The 19,794-nt window shown below is 36.7% G+C and overlaps 1 protein-coding gene across 2 annotated transcripts; it reads left to right on the top strand.

The window, feature by feature from the left end:
- Positions 1-1,761: 1,761 nt before the first annotated feature.
- On the top strand, positions 1,762-14,212 carry LOC125065873 (multiple inositol polyphosphate phosphatase 1-like). 2 transcript variants are annotated; one of them, XM_047673724.1, is made up of 10 exons: positions 1,762-1,901; positions 2,928-3,100; positions 10,165-10,310; positions 11,538-11,714; positions 12,195-12,314; positions 12,390-12,488; positions 12,582-12,710; positions 13,160-13,310; positions 13,400-13,611; positions 13,760-14,045. In XM_047673724.1, exons 2-10 carry the CDS (start codon positions 2,938-2,940, stop codon positions 13,901-13,903), a joined length of 1,341 nt encoding a protein of 446 aa, XP_047529680.1. In that variant the 5' UTR covers positions 1,762-1,901; positions 2,928-2,937; the 3' UTR covers positions 13,904-14,045. The 2 variants fall into 2 exon arrangements, with proteins under 2 accessions (XP_047529680.1, XP_047529679.1); XM_047673723.1 differs by having other exon boundaries at positions 1,763-1,901; positions 13,400-13,598; positions 13,830-14,212.
- The last annotated feature ends 5,582 nt before the right edge of the window (positions 14,213-19,794 follow it).

The following is a 19,794-nucleotide window of genomic DNA, read 5'->3' as shown; positions in this document are numbered from 1 at the left end:
GCGGAAAATAGACCGCACTAGCGAACAGTTTGCGTCACTTTCTTTCTTGTCCTCGCGAGATGGCGGTACAATGAGTGACGTGTAAAAAGTTACCGGTATTTGCTTCTATTTTCATTGAATGTACTGATGAACGGATGGCACTTAAATAATATTATGAGTATTTTATTATGAAGTATGAGCGAGAGAGAAACATTGGTGGTTGTTATCCCCGAAGAGCGCACTCGAATCTTTACCAGAAACAGAATAAAATAATCTAAAATTATTTTGGATAAATATCTACTGAAAAAAACTTTCATAATTCTGAAGTACTGACAGTGAGTAGCAAACTCTATTCATTGCAGGGCCCAGTGATACCAGTCTCTCTCTTTCTGTTTTAGAGCTGTTACTTGATACCTACTGCTCTCACGATAATTACATTATACTTATAGGTAAGGGTAAGGTAATAAAATACATAAATATTACAGTAATGATTGTTAACTCTTGTAAATAACTGATTCGTTAGTTTCGCAGCTAAGTTATTATAAGGCTGCAGATGATATTATGCAGGTACCGTAATTCTAGAGTTGATAATATTTGAATATATGAGAAGTCATCGGATCCATGGTGCAAGCTTAACAAAAACAAAGGCGGTGTTAAGTTACAGAATTACAGATACATACATATCGCCTCTCTAAAGTCAGCGGCTAAGTGTCGGTGTACATAAACAGCTTAGTCTATTAATTACATCATTAGTCATTATTTTCCTCAAGGGATCGTGATGTCATCTAATGCGTGACTATTGAAGCACCCACGTTGTGTTACGAAGGTTTATTTATGTTACGCGCTGGTTAAGAGAGAAGTAGGCGGCCAATGAAATGCTACATCTTGCTTCTTCATCCTCATCATCATATTTTGTTTGCCTTCGCTCATTCACTGAAAATGAGCGCAGTATTTTATAATACTGCCTTGATGTTAGCGATAAAACGACCGATTTTACCGCTGGGCCGTCCGTTTTACCATTGTCCGTTACTATGATTTTGTTGGTTGAGTTTTCTGCTACCGTACGGGTACCGTGGCGCTAAGTGCTGATGCTTATTATGGTGATGATGCTCTGGGATACTATGCTGGAAACTACATGGCTCTTCAGCCTATGACATAATGTACGCAAAGTTATATAATATTTTTCGATACAACGATATTTAATAAATGTAAATTGGTAATATTTGCATAACTCGTCATCAACCTCATAACAATGTCATATTATTACCATCATTGGCAGCCGAACTTCTTCAGTTAAACTTTCGTAAAACTATAATAAAAACAGGTTGAAATTTACAACAGCAAGTTAAAATGACATTAATTATCATTTATATTATAGAAGTGTATGTTTGTATTTTAATTTACGTATATAACTCACGTTAACTGTTCAATTCGAAAAAATAATTAAAATTAAAAAAAATGAGAATTAATGTATCGGTTTGCAATAACATAAAAACGAGTAGCAAAGTGTAATCATTTATATAGCACATATGTAAATGTAAAATTTTCCATTCGCGATGTCATCTCAGCGGTGTCTTATTAAAGATTTTATTTTCTGTAACGTCAATACAATAAGTATATCAAAAAGTTCTAATAGTTAAGAATGTCAGTACCTAACGTCTGATAGACCTTTCATTGCAATCGCTGGTACCGTAATAATGTGTATTCATTCATTATTATGTCAGCGTGGATTCATTTTTTGTTAACATTCGAATTTGTAGTACAAGAGACACGACCACATGTACGTACAAAGCCTGTTTCATTTTCTTTGAGGCCAGCTAAGCCCAGTCCGTTCTCTATATCGCAGTGGGGACGCCGTGTTTCCCGCTATTTTATAGCCACAGATTATTAAATCTATTGCACATTATATTCCCGCGAAAAAGGTATTTTTGTTGTTGTTTTTTATGTGAAGTGTCTGAATACTGTTTTTTAATTTACGTTAAGTTTATTTTGTGAAATATAACAACTATTTATGGTAGTATTTGTGACGCATTTGATTTTGCTCGAGAAAAATCGCTCGTTTCGTTCACGGTAGTAGTAGTAGTTATTAATTAGTTTTTATTCAATTTATTACGGTATACGTTTTTCTCGCAATAATAATTAATGTATATTACAAGAATTAAAAACTGTTTATTTGGACTAAGTGCAATTGAACAGCTGTGTTCACATTAAAAATAATTTCATCGAATAGAAATATTTTTTTGGTTTTGTAATTTGTTGATTATTTATGTTCTAATATTTACAATTATTTTTATTTGCCCCAGATAACAATCAATGACAAATTTAGTAAATATATAAAAAGTTTAATAAAACCTTTTCAGTCTTACATCGACGATGTCCAGGGCCGATCTTGTAGTATGCGGAGAAGATTTAAAACTCATTCGATCAGACTGATTTATTTTTACGAGCTTACTTGTTACTCTTAAATTTTAACAAAATGTAATTATTATAAACAAAGATAGCAGTTTTATACATTCGCAATTTTAATATTGGGTAGCCTGTAATAACACATAAAATTCGATTATTACACTACTGTCACTTTATATTATTATGTGTCCGGTGGCCCCGCGGAGGTAAACAAACTTCATTAAAAATAATACTTTCTACCTAATAATGCATACAAAGTTTAAACTTATGTTACGTATGAGTACATACATAGAGGCGGCTTAATGTATTATTATACGGTAATATATCAAACTCTATGATCTGATCTGATAAAAAGTGCCAAATTCAAAAACAAAAAAGTACATCCGTTTTAAAAAATACCACTGGCCAACTCTACCTTTGTTTAAATATTAAAGCACTTTTAACAAAATACGAGCAGGCTTGTCTGCATTATTATGAACCTATCATCCATCATCGTGGTGCTTTCCTCGCAACCCGTCTACAGCCACATAACTTATTTACAGCTAACTAAGGATGCGCCTAACATTACTAGGCGTTCTGGCGCTCGCCACTCTGGCCTGTTGTCAAGAAACTTGCCACTCATCTGACGAGGATCCCTACGTGCTCTTCGGGACTAAAACTGCGTACACATTCGCGAACCAGGGCATCCCATTCAACAGAGCACACGATGTACCAGGTAACGTTTATATTTCATATATCGCTTATTACTAACCTGCCGGAAAATATTACTAAAAAACACATTGAAAATTATACGTGAAGTACCACAACATAATAAACAGGAACATTATTACAAGATAATCTGCAACATTTATATCACTTAATGCGATACGGCATTACTATATAAAACGAACTACCTAATTTACATAAAACACGAAACGCACCGAACATATTGCAGAGTAATGTGTCATTGTAAGGTACGAGCTGCTGAAATAAACTTATACTTGTGGCAGTGTGGCACCTGTGTGTGTGTGTGGTTTGGGTACTTCAAATGAGTACATGCATTTATAAAGTTACTTGTTAAATATAAATTAAGTTTTTTATTTTTTCTTCTAAAAACAATACAAACAAATCGTAAGTTAATCTCTAGCTATATTAAAGAATATTCGGCAAATATTTGTCGTATTCCTCGTATACCTTCTGAAATAACCATTAATATTTTAAACAATAAAGCAATGATTGCTTGCAAATATTCTATTTGAACTAAATAATTTGCTCCCATGCGTATATATTATCCTATGGCGTCAACCTAACACACACAGCGTTGTTATGTTATATTAGGATATTTTTTTCAAAAATATACAATTGGAAGGCAGCCGAGATAATGGGCACGGGAGTCCTGCAGGTAGTGAAATGGGCGCCGATGTAAATGCAGCCATTGATGTTAGCGCCATAAATTTAACTATAATATTAATTACTCCTCGAGCGTCCGTGCTCCACTAACACCGGGATATAAAAAGTTATGTCCCTTGAGCCTGTAATATTAATAATTAAATAAAGTATTGTTAAAAAAATTGTTATTGGAGGCTAACGTAACTATTAATGCTGTATATACCTATTAAGTGTTTGAAATTGTATCTGTCATTTTATCGTATTCTTGTTTTAAGTGCTATATTTCAAATACTGTGATGTATCGATTAAATAAATATAATAAAAAAAATACTGGCTCACTTCAAAACGAAACGGCAAGCAAAGATGCCAAGTTACGCAGATACTCTAGATATCTCATAATCCCACAGGTGGAGCTCGCACAAACCATTCAACCGCTCCACCACTCTACCTTTGATCAGGAACAGGATATCACCGTTGATGTTATCACTACCTTACTATATTTATTAATTCTGTTATCTTTACTTTTGGACAACATCCAAATAGTTTAACGAGGCAGTTAGATAACGAGGTGACGGAAATGCAAGTTTACGAGCCCCATAGCCTGGCCATGATGAAAATAACTGAAGGACGTTGAATCACACGTTGTTATTTACAATAGCCGTTTGTCCGTTTTGCTTCATTTTGACCGGACGTTTGCTCGTACATTTTAATTTGACAATAATCAAATGTGTACAGATTTTGTTAATGTTTTTTTTTTTGCCTTTTTTTATTTATGATACTTATACAGCCTATATAAGCAGTGTATTGACGATCGCATTTGTTACAGCTTATTTAAAAAAAAAAGAATAGTCAAAAGTGTTTTGACTATTCTTATTTTTCGGTTATACGACCAGTTCCGTAATACAAATAATAATTGACACCTTCAAAATAAAAGCGCGTCAAAATCAAATAATATCATCATGTACGTAATGTTCGCCTTGGATTGTCCGCGAGGTATCATCTGACCTTGAACGAGCTTAGCATGGTATTTACATTTATGTTATAGGTATTATTTACCCACATCATGCTTAAGAAGGAAGTAGCATAATAAACATTGCCGTATAAAGTGAAATTATACCGCAATGAAAACACATTGGAAATTTTTAACATTACATAACGTCTATAAGTCCGAGGTTAATATATTTTTGAAGACCGTGATGAGCATAGCATTATCGATGCAGGGTTAACGACACATTACACAAACACGTTTAACGATTCTCAGTTGCATGCTCGCATTTCCACACGGATGCCATTATATATAGCTTTTTACTAATTAATTTGAATTAACCAGTGTACATCCGTACTGCACTGAAACATAAACTTACCAATGTTACATTTTTTTTAAATTCAGACGAGAGCAAACCATTATATTAAAGTAGTTAAACTCCTCCTCTCCTCTTTTGACGGAATTTGAGAGCTGATTGCATCAACAAGCCTCCTTATAATGGCTTTTCACTGCCGAGAATTAATTGAGCATAAGAAAAACTCAGTGGCACTTTACGGATTTAAGCCCGCGTCTCTGAGTAATCCGGAAGTACTAAAGTTACTAAGTCCTCGATAAATAATCGAGGAATTCTTTTACATGAGCAGTAAAATTTGTAAGCGGAGCTGTTCCAGTCGGGCTCTTCTCGGTAAATAATGAACTTAATCTGTATTAATTGATAATAGATAGAACATTCCCTGTGTACAATGTGTACATAGCTATTTACTGGAAATAAATATTGATTGATATTCTTAAAATAATCGAATAACAAAAAGGCATAATTTTATAAATAGATATGATTTTAGAGAGCATGCCTTCGTTATTACTTGGCTGTTCTCTCTAATCTATCGATAAGTACTTAGGAGTTCGTCCTCCGTTATGGAGGATGCGTCAGCTGAATCAGTTTAATTACACAAGGAACGTAATAACCAATGTCAGTGTTGAGCTCCGAGACTCACAGTAATTAATAATTAACACCTAAACATTCAGCACACCATTCGTTCTAATGCCTCGACTCTACTAGTTTATTTTTACATGATTCATATAATACGCTCAGTAGTTGACCTTTTGCTTGAATGAATCTTTGTTTAATGTTAATTTAATTAGTTCAGTTATTTATAACCTTCCGAAAAAAAACTACACGCGCTGACGCAGGTCGACGCTATTATAATGTCGACGAAATTACATTACAAGCAGAGTTAGTTAAACGAGTATGATTTTAATTTCGGTTTTGATATTAAGCGTCTACTGCCCCTCCCGCGCCCGCGGCGTTACTCTGCCCGTGGCAGCTTCCCTCAATTTATCTTGCTAATTTTTTTCGTTTCATTCTTACAATTCAAAGTATTTTAAAATTCACTGTCATTAAGCACATGATTACGATATATTTCTTATAAAACCACCCTATGACTTGAAGAAGTCGTTAAGAGTCACCTACGTTCATTTGTTCGTTCGTTTTTAATGTAATTATCATATTATTATAAAATGCGTATGTAGAGGGTCCAGGCGTCCGAGGTTGCATCGCAGTTGGCGGGTTAGGAATTTTCAATTAATAATATTATTTGCATTACACTATGCTTCAAAATAATATGATCCTTTTTTATATGTTTACTTCTCTCTCATAAATGACTGCTTCGGTGGTCTAGTGACTAGCTCAGGATGCTGCAAATCGCGAGGTTCAGTGTTCGAATGCCGGCTTGGGCTAGTGAGTTACTGTACTGTCAGTGCCAATACGTGTAAGGGAATCAAAGGCTGCCTATGCGCAAACCAGACTCCACGCTGTCTCCTGAGCAATTAGCTAATTAGTCCTTTTCATTGGCCGCCGTGGCTGAATTCGGTCACGGTCAGTCGCTCGCGAACACAAGCGATGTGCAACGGGAAAATAAGCCACGCGACGCATATAAAAAGGACCATTAGTTTAACATGGAAATACTACTTACAGCAGTTGTATTGACATAATAATTCTCCACGAGATACCCACATTAAAGATACCTCGTAAGCTTAAGTTATTAGTTACGAACATCGTAAAACGCGATGCAGAGATTAATTATGATAAAGTGAAAAAATACAATAGGTATACAACGCACGCGGATAACGTTTGCACGTGAGAGTGCATTAGGTTGTTGCATATTATCTCAGCATTTTATATTGCATAAAAAGTTTAATCGTCTCTTGATTGTATTCCCACAGCGAAACCTCAAGATACAGTTCAGATAACGTTAACTGTGCTTAACCTCAGACCAGCACCTTCAATAGAAGTGCCATTCGAGAGGATCGATACAATGGGCACCCATACTTAGTATTTAATAATAGATTACTAGCTATCCTCCCCACTTCGCACGGATTTCTATCTTTACCGGCGTTCTATCTTCTACATAATATATTTTTGTAATGGTTGATTGATTTACAACGCTCGTTTTGAGCCGGAGGATTGAACCAAATTATATTTTACACAGAAAAGCTATACGGTACGTCCCGTAAGGAATTGTCCCTGTAATACAGGAATTTGTAATAGTCATATCCTAAAGAGGTAGTTTTGGGGATGAAAATTAGTATTATGTAATTATTATTAGTAATTAGTAGTATTTAATTTTTGAAGAAGATTTGTCCATCAATAAGAAAGTGTAATACTTCTATATTGAATAAAGGAATTTGAGTTTGAGTTTGAGTTTGAAGAAAAAACATGAAAATCGGTGTTTCAGCTTCTGTTTATAACTAAAGGATGACGTCGCATGTTCTCCTATGGTATACGGCTAGTTATCTTTAACAAGTAAGTATTTGGTTTTTATTAGTATTTGTTTATGTTGTTTATGTTCTAAGTATATCGGTATGTAATTTTAATGCTAAATAAAACTGAACAATTTGGGAATCTTAATATTATCGTAGTATATTATACAACATTCGCCTGTTTGACGCCTGTAATGTAAGTATGCACTATTTGTCGATAGCTATTAGAAGAACATATTCTCCCTCTCGAAGTAAAACCTATCATAACAATTGCAGTTGCATATCGATCAGTTTGCTCGATCCGTCCGGAAAAAGCAAACAACAAATGTCATCTCAACATACTAATTGTGTGCATTAATTCAGCGACCGCCGCGACGTAACCGGTTTAATAAAAATGTTAATAGTGTTATTGTTTTGCTAAACGCGGGGAACGTTAGTGCCAGCAACATTGAAATTATTTTTATTCAGATTTTCTTACATTAATATTACGGCGTATTATAATGTTGTATAATATGTACGCATATCGTACTTTAATACGTTTTTGGTGCCAAAATATGTAGAAGCAGTATTTCATTCGGAAGGTTTCGCCCACAATCACACAGAAGATATTAATATTGATACAGGTCAAGCACGAAGAGTCGACGATGGCGGGAGTTGGTGCCGAAATCTTCTCGATCATTGTATTCACTGGGCTATCCTGACTTTTTCCTGTACTGAACCTGATAATATTCACTTTCAGGCGTCCTTACAATTTGCACATCCGGAATCTAGACTAAGAAAAATTTCACAATTCCTTATTCCTTTGTATAAATTGGTACACATTAGAAAAAATATATATATCATTGATTTACATAAGGTCGCAAAACGTAATATTTAATGTAACGGATGACGCGTCATGTACGAGTATGAGTACTTTATAGCTCTGATATTTGCAATACTGGCTGATTAAATCTTATTTTCCTTTTTAGTACAGGCGGGCAACGCAGAATGCGGTCTCGGCTCTTGTTGACCAACCGTGATTTAAAATATTGATACATATTAGTATGAAATGTACCTGATGCGAATCTTTTCAGCAATTAGTAGATTACTTTCATCTTAATATCTTTACTTTTCTAATATAATATGTCATCAGGTGTCAGCCTTACATTAGCAGCGGCCCCGTATTTTATGAAAAGTGCCATTAGATGGCTGTACGGACGCACATCGCAAATTATTCTGCTTCAATAAAATTAGCACATCAATAGATAACAAGTGAAAGAATATTTACATGTGAATGTCTGAGCGTGTGGTCAATTGCTGTTCCGTTATTCAAACAGAACATGTTCTCAGCGATAGGTCAGAGCACTTTAAATAATACACTTGTAATTATTATAAATCTACAAACATTCAGAAGAAGAAAGAAAGAAAAAAGTTATTGTATAAAAGATAAAAGCCAAAAATCACATTTAAGTTTTGAATGCTAAATTTACAACGAGAGTGGCAAAGTTATTGGCGCAAGCGCGCTCCGGCAGCATCCTCTGGCGCGGGGACGAGGAAGCGGGTTAGAGCAATATTTACAATACTTCTAAATTATACTATTCGATCTACAAATAAACACTAATATTTATATTGTTTTATTTATGTTTAAACTTTTAAACGAACACATCAACATTCTGTCCAGGGTCGGTCCATCAATGACGAAATATCAATTTTGAATAGAGAAAAAGTAAAATCAAGTCTTGCGAGTTTAATTTATTGAGAAAAGAATGACATTTCGGGAAGATTAAATCGAACTGAGAATTGCAATAATATTAACAGTCAATATTCAACAGCGACGTGTGTTTAGTATTGTACGCTCGAGTTTGTTACATTGGGTGCATTGTTTTGTTAATTTGAAACAAAAAATCTGTAAGGAATACGGATGGCTGAGTCGAATGTAAAACTAAGTTGAGATAATTATTCGCAAATGATATGTGAATATCATTTGTGAATCACTATTTACTTTATTTTTAATCCGTTTTAATGCAGTTTAATAAAACTCAATGTGCACGTTTTCAGCTGAAGACTGTTGAACATTGTGCACGACCTAGATTACTCGAGCGCACATGAGCGGTCTCCCTATTCTGCGATGCAATAGGCTTAGCTTCTAATCCTATATTCACACACCATGCGGTATGTGCGTTCATCTCGGTGGCTAATCTATGGGCGAGGTCTATTTCATAATACCTTTTTATCACGGCAGTCTACATTTAACTAACAAAGTTTTGTTGAAACGTACGTTCCATTTATTATAAAATAATTATACCATTAATCGGTTGAATTATACCATACTCTTGTAATATCCCAAAATTGGGATATATATATTTCTCTAATCAGCTGTAAATCAAGTCCTAAGTTCTGACCCCATTAGTCAGCGGAATGCGCCACTAATGCAATTAACGTCAAGCGCCACGACCTTTATTGTAAGAATGATATAATAGTAGTCTTCTATGCGAGTTCGAAGCTGTGTTCAATAGACTAAATATTGATAATTATGTTGATTGGTATCATTTCACGCCTATACATGATTACATTTAGAAAGATAAATGTAATTCTAGCGTGTTGTAACAACGAGTGTGGTGATGATCTGAGTGATATGGTGAGTGTATCGGCAGTTCAATCGCTATAAACATGGTTCTCTTTTACAGGTTGTCAGCCCATCGCGATTTGGTTGCTGAACCGGCACGGCTCCCACAACCCGGAGGCGGATGAAATCGCCGACCTTCAGAAACTTAGCGATTTAAAAAACAACATCATCGCTAATTATAGAAAAGGAAACTTTAGAGATACAAATGTACGTACATATAAAATTAGGAGAAGAGTATTTGGAAATATTTTATACAAAATAAAAGACAAATGTAATTATTATGTAAAATGGAGTCAGGAAGTAGAGTATCTGCAAACACAGTTGCACTCTCCTTTTCCAACTTTAACTTTCATAGTCCTGCGAATGACAAGCCGACACGACCAGAGAGATATTAATCGGAAGAAATGAGGGCGTTTTTATTTTTAAGAAAATCTCAGCGCACTTTGGCGTTCGCACATTTCAAAAAACGCTTATACTGCTTTAGCTGCAACATTTAAAACACATGTAAAGGAAAAGTTCTATGTAAATAAGTGAGTTAACGGATAGCACACCTCGGGAATATACGATCGCCTCCTGGCTATTTTTTTCAGTTCTCTTCAGGCTAGTGTGTTTGAACTAGTGGTTGTGTTATCTTTGTCTACGAATAAGCAAGAGTAATCATTCTACAGGAAATGAATTAAAGTGAATTAGAGTAACACTATCCGTAAAATATTAAAGTACGCGTCTTCTTAGTTCTTGCAACTCTTGTTAAAACCAGTTCATAACAAGTTCCCTTGCTACGTCTCCATCTTATACTAGTTTGGTTATTAATGATGTCTCCGATAGTGATTACGTAAGCCATGCGAGTGCTACATTATAACATTGAAATATGCAAGCTATGTGTGCCGGTAATGACTGAGTTCGCATTACGTGCGTATCAGCGTTGTAATGAAATCAGCTATCGAAATTGTCGTAATGTTAACAACACTACGTGACCAACTTGATGTTGTTTTGCTCATTATTGCTTTTTATTGCTTATATTTTTATAAATATTGATGGAGAACGCGTTCATAGGTAGGTAGAAAAAAAACCCCCAGGATTATGAGTTTCTCATGGTAGGGCAAGGCTCGGCGATATCTCAAGGCGTTATCTTTAGAGAGTTAATTAGTGAGCCGCTCATAACAAATCCTCAATATCTACTTATTTAAAATAATACGTTCCTATATTAGTATATAGGAATATAGTATAAAATTTGGATTCAAGCTTCGTAAAGTTATTTTAAATATATTGTGAGAATAAAAATATTATTTTCAGAAATAAGTATATAAAAGCACTTATAATGCAAGAACTGTAAATGCGCCACTAATCTAACATACGTAAAGTGTTTTCTTATATTCTAAAACATAAAGTTTGAAAAATAAAGAGCGGGCTTTTAACATCTTAATCTGTTCTTAGATTCGCATGTGCCCGTCAGACGTTAACCTGCTCGAGAGGTGGGAATGGAATCCTCGTCAGAACATCACTTTCGCCGGGGACCTCACCAGCGACGGCTACATTTCGACACAACAACTGGCCCAGGCTTGGAAACAAAAGTTCCCGGGACTGTTAACCGATAACCTCCATGATTACGTAGTAAGTGAAGCCTAAACCATTAAATTTACGTTGATTTCTAAATCCGATGAAAAAGGTTATTTTGTATTACATTTACGTTTTAATAAATATAAGTTTTAGAAAATATGAAAATATAAGAAAAGTTACATGTAATATTGTGTAACTAACGAATGGACTTCTCTAACTAAACTCTGGTTTTTACTTAAATATCTATCAGTAACTGCACATACAAAAGATTTCTACTAAATTTGAAAGCAAGATAACTGTATTTATTTAAATCAGTTGATTTTTATGTATTTCAAATTTTTATTTATTTAATAACGATTTCTCGATGAATGTAAACCTGATAACACATATCTAGTTAGAATATTGGGTTCAACTTCAAGGACCTCGTGACCTGATATTTTAACACTTTGCCTAAAATTTATTTGTGCTGACTCAATTAACTAAATAAATACATTATTTCCTAGTATGAATGTTTTATTAATTCTTTAACTTCAGTTCAAATACGTAAACGATCAACGGTCGAGCACAACGTTCCGTGCTTTCACTGAAGGATTATTCAGAGCCCGAGAAGACACGTATGACATTACAAAGGAAAATGACGAGAAACTGCTTCGCGTAAGTTATTTTTAGTTAGTTAATTTCTATAAAGTTTTTTGAAAATCCTTTCTTATAATTATTATCATGTTCCAGCCGGAAAAATTTTGCTCTTCATGGATTAATAACGTTGAAGAAAATAACGATACTTTGACACAATTACGAACTTTTGAGTCCAAACAAGAATACAAAGAGGTAAGTCACATTAATACAAAAAACATTTTTAATAATGTTTACACTTGTAGCCCGAAACCTATTTATGTAAATATAAAAACCGGTAATTTTCAGATGATAAGCAACATCTCGTTACGTTTGGGCTTCAATTACGATATCCAGAAAGAAATAATGAAGCAAATGTATCAAATGTGTAGATACAATAAGGCGTGGGATGTATCGCAGATCTCACCTTGGTGTGCCGTGAGTATTAAGAGATGAACCTTGTCAATAAAAAGTTCCGCTAGTACTTTATTGCATATTAGAACTCCTTGTATTGCCGCGTTACCGTTTCAGGGGTGAACTATGCACCTCCAGAGAAACATTTAGATTGTATGGGTGACAGTCCGTTTTTGTTTTCATTTTATTTTAATATTATTGGCCGATGGGCACATAGATCACCCGAGAGTATTTGGTCACAGCCGCCTACAGACATCGACACTGCAAGAAATATTGAAATAATGTTATCATTATTAAAATCACCAATGAGTCAACAATCAAAGGAACTAAGATGTTATCCTGTTCGTGCCGATAATAATGCTGCCTCACTCGACATTCGAACAGGCCCACGTCATCAGTCGCGTTATTCCATGCACTTGCCGGTACGTAAAAATGCTCACATCAGACAGCTCAAAAATTCTCATTTCTCGAAGGCATTCTCCAAAGATGACCTCAAGCGGCTAGAGTACGCAGAAGACTTGGAAACCTACTACAAATACGGCTACGGAACTCCGATGAATCAGCAACTCGGATGCACCGGCATCAAGGACATGATGGACTTCTTCAAAACACACGTGGAGCGAGGTAGCACGTCCTTCATACTTACACTTTAATGTCTACGAAATGAATCGTCCACTGGGAGCGAAAGCACTAAAGCGCCGCCGCGCCCGCAGCCGCGCCGCAGCAGCCGCGCGCGCGCGTGCAGCTGGCGGACGCGGCGCAGCTGCTGCTCGCGCTGGCGGCCGCGGGCGCGCGCCGCGACGCCGCGCCGCTCACGGGCGACAACTACCACTCGGCCGTGGCGCAGGCGCGCAAGTGGTCCGCCTCCGCCATGGCGCCCTTCAGCGGCAACTTCGCCGCCGTCCTGTACAAGTACGTAGCTCGCTGTGAATCTTGCGACCACGTCGATGTATGGATGTGACCGAAAAAATATTTATCGTACAAAATTCCGATTATATATTTTTTCGGTTACATTTAAAAAAATAAACGAATCTTTATGATTATGGAATCAAAGAACGTAGTATTTTTTCATAAAATATGACTCGATTTGCGTCATTACAGTACGTCGCAAACGACTATTCATACAGAAATGTTCGATTTCAGATGCACACCGAACAGTAATTTACAAATCAACGACCAGTATCAGGTGCTGTTCATGGAAAACGAGAGACCGTTAAATTTGGAGGACTGCAGAGTCGGTCTCTGCAATTACACCTTCGTCAAAAACCGTTTCGGTCTCATCGCTGATAACTGTAATCTGGACTTCTGCAACTCGGCAACTAAAGCGAGCAGTATTATTGGATTAAGTTTAATCTTGGTATTCATTACTAAATTACTTTAAAAAATAGTAATATTTAGCTATGACGTTAATTTCGAGTACCTTATTTATCACCAATTTCCATGTAAAATAAAAATAGTTTCAAAGATAAAAAGATGAATATATTTATAACACCGAAAGTGGAATTTTAAATAAAAATATATAAAAGCCATAAGAAATTTAACCGTTTATTTACAATTTGAATCAATATCAAAGCAAACAGAGACTATACAAGTGCAATACATTTAAATTACTACAAAACCAAATACAACCAACTTTGATAATTAAATAACGTAAGGAATAACAAAATGGCTTACGTGACGTGTAATAACGACCAACGCGGTTTATCAAGAAACGTCCGAACGCCACGAGCGCTGACGTGCCAGTGTCCACTGTCCTGATACTTCTGAGTACTCGCGTTATATATCCGATCCCAGGGTCGCTTATAGTAATGTATGGAGACTCCATTTAATATATTATCAATATGAATACAATAATTGTTGTTCACGCTAAATTTTTAAATTTAATAAATATGTTATGCTATGTTTTGCAGTATGTGTATGACCTTATATCATTAAATACAACCCTAAAATAAGTGCAATGTTATCATATGACACTTCTAGTGGTATGGATGTTTATTTTATAACACTAGTTGGTATGTTTTATTTATGATTTTACATGAAATTAAATCAAAAATATAATTTCAATGTTTAAAGTTAAGATAAATAATTATGTTATAGCTTGCATAAAGCTTGAATTTCCCATATTGTATATTTGTATGTAATTAATTTAAATAGTCACTAGTATATTATAAATTAAAATAAAGTTGTTAGTTTTGTTAAATATAATTTCTATATTTAAGTAATAAAGCTTTTTTTTATTGTGATTAATATCATTTCAATGTTATCACATAATTTGTTTGTTTATTTTACTTACTTGTAATAAGTAGAAGTTTTAATTTTACCAGCAAAGTAAAATAATATATAATTTCAGAAATTTACTAACTGTTATTGTAAAATAATAAACCAATATTTTTTTTTTAGTTTTGTAAACGACGCGTGCTGACAAACGTTGCCAATTGTCTTTACAAAGCTTAACACAAATTTATGCTTTAAATGTCAGAGCACTGAATAAAATAAATATTGTAGTTGTTATATAAGCACCAAATCGTGTTTGAATAAATTGATTTAAAGCTTTTTTATATTTTATTCGATATCAAAATCCTCAGGATATCCAAATCTAAATATTATTTATGAATGTTCATGAAAGCACTTTTGAATCGTCGTTTGAGTGTTGAATTAAATGTTAGTTCGAAACTCAGTATATCCACCACTCCAAGTGCAGAGTATATCAATAAACTACAAAAGTACAAGGTTTTACGTATCATACCTAGAAATAAAAAAAATACTAAGTCCATACTTTTTTTTTCATTTAAAACTAAATAATTCTTTGTAAACCAACTTTTTGTGAGTGATAAAATATTGTTTACATCGTCATAATTAGCTTTTTTCTGTCAGAGATGACTTTATTCCTGTAATAGAACCTGTTGAATTATCTGATTCAAGTAAGAAGCAATAAGATCAAGAACTTTACTATTAAAGCTTTAATATTTTTTTATTTGTCATATGATCAAAGCGTTTTGTATTGTACAGAATCAAACGCTTTAGATAAATCAATGAAAACGGTAATATCGAATAGCGATCCATGATTATGTTGCCAATGTGAAGTTTTGAAAACACAGGAAAACTACAAATGGTATGGTATATGTAATTTTGTATTAAAATGTGAAACATTATTTTTTTGTCAAAATTCCGGAAAAATGGTAATCTGTTGGACCAAGGTCCGGGTAGTAAGGTGGATGTCGTAACTTTTTTTTTAGTCAATTTTCGTTTAGAGCAGGATTTGTATCGGTTGAGCAATCAAAGTAACACAGCAGTCGAGGCGTGCTTGTAAGTTCGATTCACTCAATTCATGAGGTACCCATCGTTCAAGTGTTCATTTTTTTCTTTTACTTTCCCGATTTGCTTCAAGTGAAATAAAACTAGTTTTTAACGGATTTAATCGCGTATATTAATTATTTTAACATCCCGACGTTTCGAGCACTTTGCAGTGTTCGTGGTCACGGGCAGACTGACCCGTTAAAAACTAGTTTTATTTCAATGTGTAATAATCGCGAAAATCTAAGACAACATTGCTTCAAGTGGTTAATACAGTTTAATTACTTACCCCGAAGCCTGCAGCTATCTCTGAAGTGCTTTGTGATGGATCCGCTTCAACAATAGCCTTTAATTCTTTATTTTCCACCTTGGTCTCAGGCCGACCACGGGCTTGGTTCTGAAGGTCGAAATTTCCGGAACAAAAACGTTGAAACCAAAAACGTACCATGCTTTCTTTTGCGACACAAGCGCCACACACATCATTAATCCTTCGAGCTGTTTCTGCAGTACTTACTGATGCCACAGTACCATGGAACTATTACTCGTAAATATACCGATATGTCGGTAATAAACGACGCCAATGTAAAAAAGTAAGGAGGAAAAAACAAATGAATTACTGTTTTCAAAACTTTTAAAATTCAGAATTTATAAATTTGAATTTGGAATTCTTAATCAAAGAGGAGATATGTCAAATCAAAGTGATCAGTACTCCTAGTACGAATTTCAATAGTTCATGCGTTAATAACGTATCGACTTCTCGAAAACGTTTACGAAGTGCCTATTTGTATTCGGTAGTATGCGTTTGACATTACAGTTTGCGGTAAAACCATGATAACCGTCGAGCTACTTGAAATAGATTACACCACTATTTATATTTCCATCTCACTTACACGCGCAATAAAAGTGAGGAAAATATATTCGGCCATTTTTTTTTTTTTTTTTATTGTACCTATTTGACATTTGTCGCAAAGTGTTGTCTCTAAATTTTTTTTTTTTTTTTTTTTTTTTTTTTTTTTTTTTTTTTTTTTTTTTTTTTTTTTTTTTTTTTTTTTTTTTTTTTTTTTTTTTTAAGGTTATATTAACTTATTTTACTATTTATGCATGATATCTTCAATCTCCTCAATCTCCCATCATATCTTCAAAGCATTCTCAACTGCCATAAATCAATGAATATAAAAAAAAAAAAGTAAATTATTTTTATTGTTTTTGAAAATACTCATTTGAACAATATACATATCACCAATGATATTCTAATACATGTTTACTAGAACATCATTGCATATCACAATTTTATCTTTTATTTTAATATTTCGTTCTCTACTTTAAGCAATTTAATGACTTAATTCAGATACATTTCATTAATGTAAGTCTGAATAAAGCATACCTTCGCGCAAAATATTGTTACAAAAAAAAAAACAAAGAAAAGACAATTAATGTCAACGTATGTATGTCAACGTACGTATGTATTATACATTTAAAAAGTCAAGCAATATAATTAATTAAAACATCATTAAACTACGATATTAATTGAATTGAAAATTAAAATTACATATGTTTCTCTTTATTAGGAAACCCTTGTGATGGAGTAAATAGGTACCTAGTTTTCAATATTTGTTTTCTACATTCGGAATTCAATAGCGTGTGTAAGAAATCAACAATGTATCATTATTAAATTTTAACCTCATCTACTCCTTTCACTGGTCTTAGAGTGCTTAGTTTATTCTAACGTGATTATTCTGCACATTCTTTATATTTCGTGTGAATTGACGATATGATAATAAGGTCCATCAGTATGTATTGGTCGAAGTTATTAGTTTCAAACGCAAGACAATCGCTTTTGGAATAGGTAGGTAGGTTAGGTAGGTAGGTAGGTAGGTAGGTAGGCAGGCAGGTAGGCAGGTAGGCAGGTAGGTAGGTAGGTAGGTAGGTAGGTTAGGTTAGGTTAGGTTAGGTTAGGTTAGGTTAGGTTAGGTTAGGTTAGGTTAGGTTAGGTTAGGTTAGGTTAGGTTAGGTTAGGTTAGGTTAGGTTAGGTTAGGTTAGGTTAGGTTAGGTTAGGTTAGGTTAGGTTAGGTTAGGTTAGGTTAGGTTAGGTTAGGTTAGGTTAGGTTAGGTTAGGTTAGGTTAGGTTAGGTTAGGTTAGGTTAGGTTAGGTTAGGTTAGGTTAGGTTAGGTTAGGTTAGGTTAGGTTAGGTTTCGGAACGGCTCTCACCGTGGACCGTATGGGAATGCTGGGCTTGAGGGTCTCCATATCCAAAACGGAGGCCCTCCTGTTCCACGGTCCACGGCAAGGACCCCCACGAGGGGCGAGTATCACCGTCCGGGGGACGGTGATCAAGGTGCAGGCCCAGATGAAGTATCTGGGCCTCATCCTGGACGGTCGATGGAGCTTCGGGCAGCATTTTGTCCATCTCGGCCCGAGGCTCATCAACGCCGCCGCCGCTCTCGGCCGCCTCCTTCCGAATGTGGGGGGGCCGGGATCGCTATGCCGGCGTCTATATTCCGGTGTAGTGAGGTCGATGGCGCTGTACGGTGCCCCGATCTGGGTCGACGCCCTCACCGCTGACAACCGGGCCCTGCTGCGTAAGCCGCAGAGGGTCATAGCGGTGAGAGGCATCAGAGGGTACCGTACGGTGTCGTGGGCTGCGGCGACACTTCTCGCGGGCGATCCGCCCTGGGAGCTCCAGGCGGAGGTGCTCGCGGAAGTGTACCGGTTCCGGGTCGAGGCGAGGAACCGCGGCGACCGTCCAGGGTCGGCGGAGGTCGGGCGGATCAGGGCTCTAGCCCAGCGAGCCCTGATCGCCCGATGGCAGGAGGATCTGGGGTCACCCACGGCGGGCCTGGCGACAGTGGAGGCGATCCGGCCCCACTTGAGTCGCTGGGTCGAGAGGAAGAAGGGCACACTCACCTTCAGGATGACGCAGGTACTTACCGGGCACGGATGCTTCGGTAAGTACCTGCACGGGATAGCGCGGCGGGAGGTGTCACCCTCCTGCCACGAGTGTGGTGCGCCAGTCGACACGGCGCACCACACCCTGAGTGAGTGTGCTGCGTGGGGGCCCCAGAGGCACACCCTTGCGGCGACTATGGGCGGAGACCTCTCGCTGCCGAGCATCGTCAACGAAATGCTCGGTAGTGAGACGTGTTGGTCGGAGATGCGCTCCTTCTGCGAAAGCGTGATGTCGCAGAAGGAAGCCGCGGAGCGGGAGCGGGAAGAGGATGCCGCTGCAGACCCGCTCCGCCGAAGACGACCGGGGAGGAGGAAGAAGCGCTACGCGCACCTTCTCCCCCCGCCTCAATAGGCGTCGCAGGGACTAGGGGGGGTCTCAGTACCCCGAGAACCCCCTCTAGGTGTTGGAGGCCCGCATAGGCGGGCCGACCGTCAGGGCGTCACGGTAGCATGCGCAAGCGATCCCGTGGCGCCCGCCGAAAGACGGAGAGGGTACCGCTGGTTTTTTAGTGGGTAAACCCGGCGTACCTGGGCGCACTCGGCGTCCAGGGCTCCGGGGAGTCCCACACACCCCCCCACCTTCCATCACGTGGGGGAAGCGCGTAACGCGTTTTTCCAGCGAGAAAAAAAAAAAAAAAAAAAAAAAAAAAAAAGGTTAGGTTAGGTTAGGTTAGGTTAGGTTAGGTTAGGTTAGGTTAGGTTAGGTTAGGTTAGGTTAGGTTAGGTTAGGTTAGGTTAGGTTAGGTTAGGTTAGGTTAGGTTAGGTTAGGTTTACGAGAGGTCGCTCTTAAATCCTCCAACTTAAAAGGAGGATTTATTAAAAAGCTAAAAGACGCAGCGACCTCTCTGGAGGGTGTGGTCGAGGC

Source organism: Vanessa atalanta, chromosome 8, assembly GCF_905147765.1.
Source record: "Vanessa atalanta chromosome 8, ilVanAtal1.2, whole genome shotgun sequence".
Lineage (NCBI taxonomy): Eukaryota > Metazoa > Arthropoda > Insecta > Lepidoptera > Nymphalidae > Vanessa > Vanessa atalanta.
The sequence above is the reverse complement of the archived record's forward strand: the minus strand, read 5'-3'. Positions and strand labels throughout refer to the sequence as shown.